Consider the following 17,012-nt stretch of genomic DNA (forward strand, 5'->3'; position numbering starts at 1 on the left):
TGTTATTGAGAGAACAGATATATTTAATCTACAAAAATTTACTTGAAATAAAAATGAATAAATATTCATAACCTAGAGTTTTCAAATAAAATGAATGGATTGTTCAATATTAGAAACTTTACTTTTTTTCTAAATAAATCAATAGTATGAAATCAAACTAAAATGAATATCCTTGACTTTCATTTTGCTTTAAGATATCCTATTTCCTCAATTTTCAAGAATATTAAAATCTTTCTTCTTTTTTTTTTCCTACTGGATTATTTCTATATCTAATTAATTATCAATGAATTAATAATTAATATTTTTCCAATTCGTCATGAAATAAATATTTTAGAAATTATCTTTAAAATATAGAAAATCCTATATTAAATAATAGTTGTCCTGTATTAAAGAAAGACACATTAAGCAATGATATAAAGTAAGTCTTAAAAGATTGCTTATGTATTGTATAATATTAAATTGTTTAAGGCTCCATTTACTATGTGAAATAAGTAATTTCTAATAATCAATAGTTACCAAGTCTCACTAATTCATAATATTAACATACAGGAATAAATGCGCATGTAGATTTATATAAGTAGAAATAGATACATTAAGTCGGCCTTTTATTATCTAATATGAATTTATAAATTAAAGATTTATTTTTAGCTATTATTTGATTTATGCCATAGACAATTTGTTAGTTTAGTTTTAATAACTCATATATAAATGAAAAAATCTGTTAGAGGAATTTTATGAGTATGATTATTACTTTTACAAATTGTTTTAAATTATAAATGGAGAAATCTTATCAAGCCAATGGTTACATATATATAAATTTACACCAATAAGATGTTCTTATTTCTATACGGAAAAACAATACAAATTATTCTATATAATTAATATATTATAAACTTGATTTTATTGACATACTATTTTAGCTATTTTACTGATTAATCATACTTGTATATACAAGACATATATATATAATTAAATATTAAATGATTATGATCATTCTGAAAATTAAAAAAAGATTTTATTGAGTATTTGTGGAATATTTGGTTATAACGTATAACATTAACTTATAAAATTCTTTTTATACTGCAAACGTAATCTCAAAGTCTTTATTTAATGTTTTTTTTTCTTAAAAATTTAGACAATCTAGAGTTATAATAATGGATTTATAATAATTAATCAACTAATATAATTATATAATAAATTACATGATAAATTATATGATAAATTCTTGTATCAAACAATTTTATGAAAATAAGAATTTATAATATTCTATATAAACAATGTAATAAAATGCATACATAACATTTTAATATCGATGCATATTAAAGAAAGTTAATATCTTATAGAAAAAATTCTTATTTTCATTAATTGAATAAGAATTCATAGCAAGTTCATTGCACGTTTGCATGTTACCTTTTTATGTTCGTTAAAAATATTATTACTCAATATTATTTATTATATTTGAGAGACAAAATATTTAAAACATTAATACTACAGGTTCATTAACATTTTATACATTTAATTTTAACTGATATTATTATCTTAAAATATAAATATATAATTTCAAATAAAATGTCTTTTTATGTTTGTAATAGATAATCACAAAATATTATATTTTTATATTATCTTATTACCATTTGACTTGTAGAATTTAAATGATTAGTTATTTATATTATTTCTTTCTAATAGCTATGTATCGCAATTAATAAAATTCATACACAAATTTTTAATAAAATATTAGTTTACATACATAATGTTTTTAATAATGTTATAAAAAGGTTATATATATATGTATATATATATATGTATATATATATATATATATATAACATTAATTTTTAATGTATAGATCTTGAATTTTTAGTATAGTGACATTTAACTTACGAATAATGAATGACTCAATAAGGGAAAAAGGAGGGGGGGGGGGCGAGTGTTAAATTTAATGAAAAATTAACTGATAAAATTGATCTAAATAAGAATTCTATTCGAGCATTAATGATCTAGTTTCGAAACATTCTCAGAAATAAGAAACATGAAAAGTTTACATACAAACTTCATTTATGATAATGTTTTCAAATAAACTGAACGTCGTCATTATTGAAAGAGGGCTTATGCTAGTTGTAGTTATTATCGAAACTTCCTGTAGTACTTTTCGCTACAATCCCCATACGCACATAGGAAAATCGTAAATTAGAATTATAAACGTTTTAGCGCACATTAGTTCGATACTATTGCTTTTGCCTCGAGCTCGCAATTTCGGGAACTACATATAGCAAATACTTCCAAGTCATTTACGTTTAATACGTTCTCTGATCCACGAGCGGCTCTACCCTTGCGTTGGGAATAGCCCTCCAGACTGCTGGACGTCCTCTATACAAAAACAGACCCTACGTCACACATTCGGAGTAACGACGTCATGAGGGAGAGCAGAATTCTCAGAGACCAGACGGGAATAAAGTCGGGGTCGACGGAGCTGTAATGTGCTAATTTTGTCCGATGGGTTAATTGAGATCGCATAATTTTGCAAGAGTCTTTATTTACTAAGAGCTGGAATATAAAGTTCAACACATCTACATACGTATATATACATTTGGCAAACAGAGAGCTGGGCACTTAAAATTAAAGTGATTTCCCATCTTTATGAATTGATACATAAATATAATTCGTGAAGTCAAGACAATTACGTATAAGCCCGCAATCCGGGATATTAAGCTTGTATATTATTATTATAATTGTGGAACGTAAACAATATTATGATAAAATCATTACGATAAAAATAATCGATCACACGCGCGCGCGCGCACACACACACACGAATATATATATATATATATATATATATATATAATTTATGATTGCTGATAAAAACATCGCAGCAATTCACAGATGGTAAAATTACTTATAAATCGTGGCCCTTTTTAAATAATCATTAAATAATACATATTGTTTATCAAAGTATATTTTATTTTAAATGAATTTTAGTGCTGCGATAGAAATTATCTAATTATTAAAAACAAAAATAACAATTTATAGAAATAAAACTTATAATTAAGTTAGTGCTTAATGTTACGATTGTTAGTTGGTTTAAATGATCGAGTATGAGGTAAATAATACTGAATACTATCGGGTTAACTCAAATATAAATATTATCATATTGATATATTTATAGTATATTTTCGCTTGAAGCTTCTAGTTCTGTAATAAAACTTGTTAAAATGACATTTCTAGCTACAATTGGTCTATAATTGGTAATGATTTTATATAGATATCACTATAAATTTCATACATAATCAGGGCGTAGAATCTTTTGTACAATAAAACTTTAAAAGTTGTATCATGTTTGTTGATTCAATTATTATATGCAGAATAAGAGAATCGACGTGTCATGGGATAAAAATTCTTTATTAATATTTTACTTCCTAATGATTTCAATGGAAATCGATATAAACGAAAAACCTTAATATTTGTACAAGATTCTTCAATAATTCGATAAAAAAATTTTCAACGTTTGATAAATCAAATAATAATTTTCTATCTTGTAAAATTTGTTAATATTATTGATAAAATAAATGTTATTATAGTTGATTATGTGGCACTTGTATACTTATAAATAACATCCAAGATATTTCTCTGTTTTTAAATATCAACAGAAACATTTAGTTCTGTAGAAATTTTATTGCCGAAGAGCAAATCCCCAATATATCTCGTTATACTTTTATGGTATATTATCTATCAGTTTTCCAAGATGTCATAAAAACGCGTGTATTATGCTGAACTTTTTTATGTATAACCAAAACATTGCTGCACTCCTTTAACGATGTGTAAATAATAACATACCGTTGGGTCTTGATTTACTTGTTGCGTAATTTCACAGCTTTGAAATTCGCAAAATTCCTTAACCGTGACATATTTTTTATATAGAAAATTGTACTATAAGGAGGATTTTGATCAGAACTCATTTGTATTAAATACGAAGATCTTTTCAAATAATTAAAATATTTCTTAAACTTAAATAATATTTATTGACGACTTTTATCTTTAAAACTTTACCGATTGTATTAACTGTAAATATACATTGTTCCAATTTAAGATAAAATATGCTTAAACATTTAAATGCAAATCGAAAGTTTAATATATATATATATATAAATACAAAAAAGTCTTGATGAAATTATTTGAACATACGATTAATTTAATAGGTTTAATTCCCTTATTATATTAATGTGAATAAAAGCATAACTATTTAATTAGGGAGGTTCGTGCGAATCTTTATCATCAAAAGGCGGTGCCTTGACGGGGAGCGATTCTGGCGTCTTGGAACTAAGCGACGGTGGACCACCCAACGAGTGGGATGCTGTGCCCACTATTGTCAAACAATGTATCAGGCACCTCGAGATGACAGGACTAAATACCCTTGGTATCTTTCGTGTTTCCCCATCCAAGAAGCGCGTTAGACAGGTAATATATCACCTCATTCTACGTTATATTATTCTTTTCAAGTAACTGATATTTTTATCGAGAAACGACGACTCAAATTAACATTAAAAAAACAAAATAATTCTATAAAATATAAATAATATTATATGATGTAAGCGTTAAACAATGAATAAATGGATCGACGTTTAAAACAAATGTTCAAATAAGCGTTAAATTAGTTTCTCTTATAATTATTAGAAACGATTTATTACAAAACAGATTTTCTAACCTCAGTACTCACTACTGATTTTCTCTTATTTTGTCTTATATCTACGTATAATAATATTGCATTGATAAAAGTAACGTTTCTTCGACTTTTTTAATTTTCAAGAAATTGCCCGGTTATTTGTAAAAATACATTCTACAAATTACGATTGCACGCATTTGTAAATAAATTTGCAACATATTAATCTTATGAGCTTCAGAATTTTTGGTATTCATATTTTTGTTCCACAATGTTTATTACTTACCAATTAAAATATATTTTTTTAAGCTATTTGATTACTTTTCTACTGAATGATTCATCTGTATAATAAAATATGAGAAATACATTAACTTAACGTTAAAGAATTTTAAGACATTATTTCCCTGACTTCAATTTTTTCACATTCAACACTCAAATAATCATTATTCTTATAAATTTTGTTTAAAAATTAAATATAATAGATAAATTTATAAATAGAATTAGATGATATTAATGGATTTTTTTTATAGGTAAAATATACTAGAAAAGAAAATATTATTGAAAATTATTTATTTGAAATATATTATGAAATAATATATGTTTGTGTGTGAGTATAGATTAACTATTTTTAATAAAAATGAAATAATATATGTTTGTGTGTGAGTATAGATTAACTATTTTTTAACAATATACAAGATATAAAATTTAGGTAACTTTTGATTGATAGATTTTTATATTTTTGTTGCTGTTGTTGTTTTCATTAATTTAAATAATTATCAGCTTTAGTGAGACGAAAATTTATTATCACAATGCATGATACAATACAAAAATATTGTTTAATTAATGTAATTAATGCGACTAATATTATAAATAAAAGGAACTTTTCTCTTTTCTAATCTCTTATTGATGCTGCTATCAAGTTAAGAGAAGATTGGGACTGCGCTCGCGAGACCAAAATTGGTCCAGATCAATGTCCTCATGACGTTGCCGCTCTACTCAAGGAGTACTTTCGGGATTTGCCGGATCCCCTTCTTTGTCGCGATCTTTATCAGGCCTTCGTGCACACGCAAAGTAGGTATCATCGGCATTGAATAATTAAATACTTATTTTAATATTAAGATCAATTGATAATTGCACATAAAAATTGATCTACGAATAATTCGGGTATCAAGTAATCCGAATTTTTAATTTCAAAAATTACAAATAAATAAAAATTATAAATGTTCAAATAATGTAAGTTTAATATTAAGTAGCCATTAAGGTAACAATTGCTATTAATGGATTAAGTCAAATTTTAATTACCACTACAATACTTATCAATGCATAGATCTTTCTTTTGGCACGAGTGAATTGTGAAAAGATTTTTAAAAGGTTTTAAGGATACTAAACGTCAATATTCCAGAATAATTTTTAAACTCCCAGATACAATAAACTCCAATAAAAACATCTACCACTACTACTTTATTAATATAATTTTTTTTTAAATAATAAAGAAATATTATTCATTATTATAATAATTTTTACCGCTAGTATTTCTTGCTCTTTAATTATGTAGGGGAAAATTTGTGGTTGTACGTAAAAATCAGGATCTTTTGACATTTTTAGGTTGACATTGGCATTAAGAGAAGTAGTTGCAAAAACTTTTATAATTACAGAAATCCGTAATAGACGATTGCAGCAGGAAGCACTCCAACATCTCATACAGTTACTGCCAACCCCGAATCGTGAAACTCTTTATGTTCTGTTAAATTTTCTAAGCGAAGTCGTAGCTAACAGTGAGGATCGTAAGGGTGATGACGGTCAGCGACTGTCAGGCAATAAAATGGATACAACGAATCTTGCAACGGTAAATATAAGCATGTTCACTTAGTATATTAATTATCCATTGCTATAAAGTAAAGAAAAAGAATCAAGTTATCAATTTTTATAGGTAAATATATAAGATCGTAAAATAGGAATGAAAATAAAGATCGTAGTATTAGAGTAGCGTTAACAGTACGTATAAGAATTTCATAAAATATGTTAATTTAAATTTAATTCGATTGTAGATTTTAATTTAATTTCATAAGAAAAAATATTTTAATTCTTTATATATAAAATTTTAAAATATTTTTATCCATATATTAAAGCTGTTGTCGTGTAATTTTTAAAAGAATAATAGCTTAAAATTGATAAATTTATTGGAATTTTTTAACAAACATGTACCAACAAACACCGAGTCTCTTAAATGAATTTCAATTATTATTGAACAACGATTTCATAGTCATAATATCGATTTCTATTCAATGTCATTATTATATTTAATTCGCAAAATTAAAGCATCGAACTAATTGACAAATTAGTTTTCAATTATATCTTCAAGATCCTGACTTGTATTAAAATATTATTCGTACGGCACAATTCATGGTGATTATTATTATTTGAAAAATGCATTATTTTTGTCCATCTATTTGAAAATGTAAAGTATTGTGTAGAAGAGAAAAAAATCTTAATAAAAATAATATTTTTAAAAGATCTATAAATAATTTGTAGAACGTGCAATTAAGCTTTTTTAAATCGTAGAATGAAAATCGTTTCTTTAGATTTCGTTGATATAGAGATGATTGACGTACGATTTAAAAATATTTTATGTAAATATGAAAATCCAATCTAAACTGATGATGAACTGATCTGAGCCGAAAGATACTTTTGCAGAGATATTCTTTGATACGTCTTTTTTTTATTCATTTTTATCAGTTTTCATTCTCTTCCTTTAACTATAATAAAATTCCTTATTTTTCCATAAATTTTAAAGAACTACGATTTTCATATAAAACTTTTAAATGTCTTGTAAAGACATTGGCAATGGCAGAGCGATTTTATTCAAATTCTACGTTACGTGTATTATTATTCTTAGAGTAACAGGCATTCCTATTTAAAGGTCTTCCAATATTTCTATCGTAGCGAATTTTCATTAGATCCACTCCGATGAAGAAATTTTCGACAATGAGAATAATTTCAAAATGATTTTCCATATTAACAAATTCGCGTTAAATTCAAATCTAAGAGTCCCTGAAAAAGAGGAAAAATAAGATAAAATAATAGACGCGTGGGAACGTAAGTGCGTATGCGCGTGAAGAGAGAGAGAGAGAGAGTGAGAGTGCAGGATTATCAAGTGAGCAATGATGGATTAAGGGGCCGTGGCGGTTGGGGAGAGGGGGTAGGGGGGTGGGAGAGCTGTTAATTGTCAATATCAGCTCCGACTATCATAAGAGAGAAAAGAGCGCGTCGTAACAAACTTGATCGCTGCTGCCCGAAGGTCTTCGCGCCAAACATTCTGCACTGCGTGAAACCGGGTCAAGCACGTTCGGAGGTGTCGGCCGAGAGGGCCGAGGAGAGAATAGACGTCATAAATGTGGTGCGTGCCCTACTCGAGCACGTGGGCACGCTATTCATCGTACCGGCTGCCCTCCTGGACGAGCTCTACCTCCATATGATGGACAGCCATCCAGCCGAACTCGACCTCTCCCTCTCCCGCAGGGCCGACGAGTGAGTCTTATTTCTTTCCATCATCCCTGGATCCATCCCTTATTGCCGGCTGTGCTCACAATCTTTTGCTCCTCAAAACATTAATCCTTTAGCTACTTTTAACCTGCTTGGATTGATAAATGAAATGTGGCCGTGTGGCTTGGTTGGCACTTTCATTATTACATTTCTGTGCTTACATTAACATATGTCTATACTGCGAGGATTTATTGTACGAACGAAATTAACGTGGACGATTATTTTATGAGAAAATGAAACTTTGAGGTGCGATTAAATGATGAATAATTAATTAGACAGGAGATATTTATTGGTAATTACAGAAAAGAAATATTGTATGTCCATCGAAATCTAATGCAAAGGCATCTTCTTACTCTCGAAATTTATTTAAACAAATGTTGACCAACGAGGTTAATTAATTTTAATTAAATTTAAAAAATTAAAAAAATTAAATTAAATATTAATTAAATATTGAATTAAATTAAAAGCAAAAGGTACGGAGAACCATTGTATGTTCTAACATTTTCAACTTTTTAACTACTTATAATTGCAATAAAACAAAAACAATTATTATATGTTCGCTGTTAGTTAAACGTAAAGGAATTATTAATTGATTGTTGAAGCGTCTCATAGCTGAGATTAGAATATGAATTGATGGAAATAAAGAATCAATAATTTTTTTTTTTTTGTAAATAAGTATATCTTTCACATGATCCTTGAATTACATGAAAATTTTTAAAGAAAACATATCCGTTGTCTACTTACTTCACAATACACATTTCTAATAGTTTTTTTATTCTTTTATATACATTGGAATAATGTCAACATGACAAAGATTATTGTGATGTTTAAGATTATATGTATAAATAAATTATGAACTCATTATCTTATCTATCTATCTATCTATCTTTTCAACAAAAACTTGTATCAACTTTAAAAATTTTCTGAATATTGCAAAAACATTTAGCTATTAGCGATAAATAAATATAGTTCTCAGTTTTACATATTTTTTCGTTAATGAATGTATTAATTAGAGTTACATTATTAAAATGATTTTAAAATAATAATCGCTCGTTTTAATTTTATTCATGATAAATGGACTAAAATATAATTTTAACATTAAATATGTATATATATATATATATATATATATATATATATATATATATATATATATATTTCTTTATATATGATAATATTTTACTCAATAATAATATCTAAAAAAATTTACTTAAACACACGATAAATAGAAAGCTAAAAAAAAATTGTTTTTAAGTTACAAAAAGGATTCAAAAAGTTACAAAAATAATTAAGATTAATTAATATTATAGGAAATATAAGTATTTTGATAAATAAGCGTATTGACTTATTTGTATCTGCACGTCTGATAATTTTACGTCTGATAATTTTACGTCTGATAACTGATATTGTAAATATGAATTTTTTAGGAAACGTGCTTCAAACTTTTTTTATACTGGCTGAGTTCTATTTAACGCTTCTATATATTCTTAGCTTTTAACTTACCGAGTAGTATTGTACTTTGATTTACTTTCAATTTCGATAATATATTCTTGGATACCCAACTGCTATTATATTAAGAAGTAATCGGTTCTCTTGGTTCGTTGCATAATTAATGTTTTTTGTAATCGTATTGTCCAATATGACTGGCTTTCCTATGAAAATGTATAAAAATGACTGTAAAATAAAATAATCTGTAATTGGATAATGTAAAAGTACATTAAATAATTATGATTTCAATTTTAACTATTTACATCATTATTTTATAAGAGTTATCGTATTTTATTTTACTATCACCACTAAATTGTTATAATATCCTCATATTGCATATTAAAAAATTAGCATCTTCTTTTACGAGCTGTTTTAACGTATTAAAGGCATTGTGTCATTATTTTTTATTGTTTTTTTTTTAGTTTCGCTTCCTTTCATTAAACCTTTATCTTAGATTTTTATTTTTAATAATTCATGGGACTTATACTAAATCTTGTATCTATGAAAATTAATTAATTAATTATCTTATTAGTTTATTATTAATTTATGCAAAATATCATTGCAGATCGCATATTCGATACTATTAATACGTATTTATTACGTTTTGCACAAAGAAAAATTAGATAACAATAATATAAGCCATTTGCAATATCTTTGCAAATATGCATCATAAGGACAATTGAGAATTATATCAATAAATATAAACGAAAAATCATAGGCAATGCGCTGACGACTTGGAACTGAACAGCGAAACGGAAAATTACTCCGTTGACGAGGCATTCTCTTCGACTGCAACAACATTTCCAATGGCATCCACTACAAGCGCAATCTCCTCGGCGACATTCGCAACAACCTCGACGACGTCGTCGTCGACGACTCTATCGACGGCGGCTACCGCCACAGCGGCACCCATTTCAAATCGCAAGCTTTATTCACGCGAGGAATGTCTGCACCAAACGGCCGGGGTAGGCGGTGACATTGGTCCAAGGCCACGACGTTCGAAACGACCTGGAAGTCGAAAGAAGGAGGATTCAGCCCGTAGCAATAGCGTCGACAGCGGTTCGAGCGAAGATCCTACGGATCCGAGGCGCAAGTCCTCGCCAATGGTCATAACGGCGAGTCTGACAATACCGATGTCCGGGGCGTTCACGTTGAACCTCGACGATTCGGACATTCCATACATCGAGGACTCGAACAATTCGCAGAGCAAACAACAGCAACAGCAGCCAAGTGCGCCACCTAGAAGACAAAGACAGTGTTCGGCGTCTGGTAGCGAAGGTCAATTATTTGTCTATCTGTCGTTAATAGAATAAGTACATCGGATGGAGAATAATTTTTTTACAAATTTCCATACGCATTATTATGATGGCTAATTATATTGATTGAAACTACTTTATGATTTTATAAATCAAACGTAAATTACAATGAAAGATAAATAATTGGCTTTTTGCATAAATTACCTTCTGTCAATGTAAATTATTATTATTCAATTAAGATGACGATTACTTCGATAGTACACAATATTTATATTAGTATCTCGAATATCCTGTTCCATTAAGTTTTGAATTTGAATTAATTTTTATCGATCATTTAGTACATAGAAGCTATATTATTTTAACGAAAATATTAATTAATGAATTATTGAATTATTCTATGTATTTCGGACTAAATATTATTTATCTAACTGCTTCATAGTACTTTCGGTTTCCTTATATTATTATTTAAGTCGATGTTGAATATTATATTTCATTTGTCGTATCGTGATGAATCGTTCCATAGTAGTTTTTACGAGTACTCTTTATTTAAGATATTTTACACTTGTGCTGAAATGAAAGGTATCGCTTCGCTTCACCTTTTAATTACCATGGAATGATTAATGTTATAAAAATCGATGGTAAATGCCAATATTATTTTTCCCTGAAATTTATAATGATTATCATGAGCGACATAGACATATCGATCGCGTACGTCGCGAGGCATCCTAGATAAGTTTAAGTAATTCTTTGCAGAAAGAACTGCAGAAAGTCTGTGTAAATTCAAGTCAGCCGGAGTTATTTTATTATTATTATTTTTTTTTTTTCATAAAATAAATAAATTAGTCACAGCCGAAGTAAAATAGTCAATAGTCTTTGTATTTTTAAAATTTTACCTTGAAATATATAAAAATGCAATTGCCCGCTAAAAGATAATATTTTTATTCTAATAAATGCGCTGTCGTACGTTAAAAAATCCAACACAATTTTACAGTTGTAATAAGCTGCCGTTAATAAATAATTATGAATAAAGTATGGATACTTCTCGAGCAGGTGGGGGTGGCGTAATAGGGAGCGACAGTGCGGTGGGTTCCTCGGCAACGTTCTCGGGTGACCAACCGCCAAGTTCTCCGCTTTCGTGGGCTTCCACTCCACCAGCAAGTCCGGATAGTGCCGTCACTGCCGTATCCTACGTACCCGATCAGGCCTCGCAGCACCAACAGCAACAACATCTTCAGCAACAGAAACAGCCGACGCTACAGAGGGTATCGTTCACAACGTCCAGTGAACTCCGACAAATCTCAAGGTCTAATGGTCAGCAGGATACGTCGAAAGCCAGCATCGCTCCGCCTTATACACCCAGCATCACAAGTATCGGCGGTGCTGTTATGAGGTGAGTTTAGCGACAAGGACACTGAAATTACAGCAGATACTTGTTCAAAGAGCTTTACAAAAACGTCGAATACGATTCTACCGTGAACGCGATTCTATTTAATAATTATCATTCTCAAACATCGGTGTTAAAACATATTACAAACCAACACATTGAAAAACGTGTTATTATTCTTTTAATTTATTGTTGGCGATTGAATATTGTAAAAATGAATATAAAATTCCAATCTTATGCATACATACCTAAGCAATATATAAATTACCGTTTAAAGTTTAGTTATTTATATAACTAGATAATTATTTATTATAAATATCCAATTTTACTTTTTATCATTAAATATAAGAAATTCAAACATGCACGTGTGCGCGTGTGTGTGCTTGTAAACATAATTTTTTTTTTAAGTATTTTTAGCATTGAAAAGTTAAAATAATGTCAGAGTAACGATCGAATAGAACACTAAAATCAATTATTGAAAGAACTTTGAAATACAGTATATATTTATTGTTTAAATATACAATTAAATTGCAAATAAAGTTATGGAAGCTTTACATACATAATGCTGCAAAATCTATCCAATTAGATATTCTTCATATTAATTTAATTGGAAATGAAATCGTAAAACAGTAGATTCTTTAAAAAAGTTTTATCCTTCTCTAAATCAAATACTGCATAATGAATACAAACAAAGAATAAATATTAATTAAGTAAATAAGACAAATAATTTCAAATAATAGGCTATTTTCATTTTCAAACATACACAAAATGATACTGTAATAATAATAATAATAATAATAATAATAATAATAAACAAAAAACAAAACAACAACAAAAAAACAAAAAAAAACTTTCCAGTATTTTTCGTTAAATTATCGTTATAGAACAAAAGAAGAGAAAAAAACTGTAAAAAATAACAAATTTTCTTAAACATAACGCTTCATCCATTGATTTGCTGATAGGTCAAAGACCGCGGATATCGAAAGGATGTTACACATAAATAGGCCAGACGTAAACGTGCGACAACGCTCGAGCACGCCAACTACGTCGAGTGGCGTGTCGAGCTCAACCCCGGATACTAAAAAGTACACAAAGCGTCGATACACGGATTCGAGGCATCAAACGCGCCATATACCCGACGCAGAGAGTCTTAGCAGCCAGGCGATGACGTCCAAACTGAGTTCGACGTCGTGTCAGTCTTCGACGATTCCAGCGGCACCCCATTCTTCGTCCACGGTAACCAGCTCGAGCTCTACGGGGGCAGCGCAACCCGTTTGGAAAAGGCGTGAGCTCATATCCAGTGCACCTAAGCAACGAGGAACCTTCTTTTGAGAACCATGTCGTCCTTGATAGTGCCTTAAATTATCAGATTTCACTTTCCGAATACATGATGTGTTCTCGGGCTTTCTTCTTCGTTTTTCCATCGCTCTTTAAATGGCTTTGTGTTCCTGTATATAAATTTCTTCTTCTTTTTTTTTTTTTTTTTTTTTTTTTTTTTTTTTTCTTTTCTTTTCTTTTCTTTTTGTTTAACTTAACGAATATTCTTTTTCTTTCTTATTTTTTAAAGATTCTTAGACGCAATTAGATATGTCAAGGATTATTATTCCAAACTGTCAATTACTGTCGATTTCTACTTTCAAATATCAAATATTCTACGTTACGATGGATTTGAAACATTATTGCTTTGTTAGAGTCAAAGTTACCAATACATTCTCAGGCTCAAAATTCCTTCAATCGGCAATTTCTTTCATAATATTTGATATGAATTGATGCTCGAATTATATTAGTTTGGCGATAAATTTACGACCTCAGATTTATTATTGAAGTTGAAAATTTTAACTATTGTTCATTTTATTCTTTACTTAATTAAATATCAGCTTAAGCATCCTATTTTTATATAAGTATAGTTATAGGCTTCCGTAAAATGATCATTACTTATGAAATTCTTCGTATTAAAGTATGGTACATCCAATACAGAATTGATTATAAAAAAATAATAAAAAAAAAAGAAAAAAAATGCTTTAGATATGAACAGAATCATATTTATAGTATCTGCGAATATCTGTAGTATAATTTAAGTCGATAACGTGAATACTTAATCTTAAGAGCCACGTAGTTTTTAATTAAATCTATAAAAAAAAAAGTGACACGAGTGAAAGATTAAATTTATATGAAGTTAACAGATAAATATAATTTCGTAAATTAATTTAATAACGATAAAAATATTATTATTTATTTTATTTTTAATTTCATGCAAAATTTACGGATTCGTTTAAACAATAATTGTATAAAATTTCAGTTAGTTTATAAACAAATCTAAAAGCAAAATATGTCAATGATAATTATTTATTGTTCGGCAAATACATTCGTAACGGTTTCGGCAATTAAATAAATATCTATAATATTATGTTAAAATTGTTATGATTCGTTTTTTTGTTTTTTTTTTTTTTTTCTTTTACTTAAGTAGTCTTTGTATTTATTATAAAGTCATTTGATTATTAAACTTGAAAGTATTATAATTCTACGAAGCAAGAAAACTAGAAACAGCCTCTAAAATTATCACTCAAATAAAGTACAAAAGTACTAAAAAAAGAAATAAGAAAAAAAAAAAGAAAGAAAGAAAGAAGGTACATTATAAAGTAAAAATATATGAATGTATTTTTTTAATAATTATTTGAATGTCTACTTGTAACAAATAGTATACATAAGGTGATAAATGTTCTTTCAATAAAAGTTATATTTATATATCAAATCATTGTGAATTAATAAATATTTTAAAATTATGCAAATTATAATTTTTATAATTAAGATTGAAAGTAGAAAAGCAAATATAAATTGTTATAAATATTCGTAATAATAGAAGAACGTATTGTAAAGAGCTCTTGATATTAACATTTTCTACCAACTTTTTTATACAAGGTTTTCTACATAATTTTATAGTGAACGTATTTTACGTGTTCGTTAGAAAATTTATTTCTAAACTTTTTTTTGACATATATTGTATTGAATGGCTGTTGCATTGCTCGATTAAACGATATGGGATTTTATTGAAATATGTATTAACAAACAAAAAACAAAAAAAAAACAAAACAAAAAAAAATCATCGATATACACCGAATTCAAGATCAAATAAATTATTACAATCCACGACAAACAAAGTTTTTATAAAAAAATTATTTTTTGATTTACCAAAGGTTTAAAGTAGATGTATAACTTCCTTCCTTACTTCATTAAAATTTGTGAATCGTCGATGAAGCCCGTCTGCGAACTCAAGTCGTAACTTTATGAAAGTATGATCTATTAATAATACAAGTGTATATAGGTTTACCTGTCTGTACATTTTTCTCTCTTATGTTCTCTTGAATTGAAAAACAATGGAACAAGATTCAAATATATGCTACAAATTTTGATGCATTCAAGTTTGTAATAAATAAACCTTTTACACATAATGAAGAGAGAAAAATAAAGACAACCAAAACACAAAATAAATGCAATCGTATTATTTGTGATTTGTAGTAAGAATTGTACTTCGGCAAGAAAACATAGGAAAAACGAAGAAAATGTTAGTGAGAGTCGAAGATTCATTGGTTCCTATATATTCACATCGTCTATTTTTGCAAAACGCTATTTATAACTCAAATGAATTTTCGTCACTTCTCTCCCTGCTCCCCCCCTCACGCTCTCTCTCTCTCACTCTCTCTCTCTCTCTCTCTCTCTCTCTCTCTCTCTTTCTCGCTCTACTTATCTCCTTTTATCTTATATTTCTCTTTCTCTTTTACTGTCCCTTACGAAAAAATTTAACAGTAAATGCAATATTCAAAAATAAATATTACTAATTCGTTATAATAGCGTATTAATTAAATTTGAAACATCACAACAAAATATTAAATTTCAAAAATATCACATAATTCATTTATAATTATATTTATATAATATATCAATAAATATTATATTGTCTATAAATTATGAATATTGTTTTACTTATGTAATATGATAAAATTTATGATTCTCCATATGGAACTTATTAATACTTAATTTTGAATTAATTTATTCTTATAAGAATTGATATATTAAATATACTTCGTAAGGGATTTCTTTGTATGCGTTATTTCTCTCGCTCCTCCGGGTGAGGAATCGACGAGAATCATTCACGATTCGATTTTAAGGTACACGTGTAATATTTGCTTGATTTATTATAAAAAAGCAAAGAAATATAATCTAAGCATATTCGATGCGTCGACGTGTCGATAACTCTTTTTTTTTGTTTTTTTTTTTTGTTTTTTTTTTTTTTGTATGTTGTATGTGACCGTATCAACTGAGACAGATAAATTTATGACACTTTGTTTCTCACTTATAATGTGTAAGTAACTATAGACGTTTATTAATTGTTAATAAAATTTATTTTATAATATACTGTGAGCTTTATTTTCTATGTTTGTAAACATAAATATCAGAAATTATTATTTCAATGATATTTACTTTGCCTTGTTCTTTTAAATACGCGCTTTTAAATATATATTAATTCTTTTATTGCGCGCGCAAATATAATCTATTTGTTTTACATGCATTTAAATAAATAATTATTGAAAAAGTAATGTAATTCCAAAACTCTAAAATTTATTAATTCATATGTTTGAAAAGTTTAATTTATTTAATTTATATTTAATTCACATTTATTATTATA

At 27.8% G+C, this 17,012-nt stretch overlaps 1 protein-coding gene across 1 annotated transcript in view; it reads left to right on the forward strand.

Annotated features, from left to right (window-relative positions):
* The window catches only part of RhoGAP102A (Rho GTPase activating protein at 102A), a 36,223-nt gene extending 22,527 nt beyond the window's left edge, over nt 1-13,696 (forward strand). Inside the window, exons 6-12 of the mRNA XM_011504732.1 lie at nt 4,249-4,455; nt 5,578-5,728; nt 6,313-6,503; nt 7,956-8,185; nt 10,407-10,966; nt 11,995-12,334; nt 13,291-13,696. Of these exons, the coding sequence (XP_011503034.1) occupies nt 4,249-4,455; nt 5,578-5,728; nt 6,313-6,503; nt 7,956-8,185; nt 10,407-10,966; nt 11,995-12,334; nt 13,291-13,660 (2,049 nt within the window). The 3' untranslated portion in view covers nt 13,661-13,696. The remainder of the gene's footprint in view (nt 1-4,248; nt 4,456-5,577; nt 5,729-6,312; nt 6,504-7,955; nt 8,186-10,406; nt 10,967-11,994; nt 12,335-13,290) is intronic.
* The last annotated feature ends 3,316 nt before the right edge of the window (nt 13,697-17,012 follow it).

The sequence above is a fragment of the Ceratosolen solmsi genome, unplaced genomic scaffold (assembly GCF_000503995.2).
Source record: "Ceratosolen solmsi marchali unplaced genomic scaffold, CerSol_1.0 scaffold70, whole genome shotgun sequence".
Lineage (NCBI taxonomy): Eukaryota > Metazoa > Arthropoda > Insecta > Hymenoptera > Agaonidae > Ceratosolen > Ceratosolen solmsi.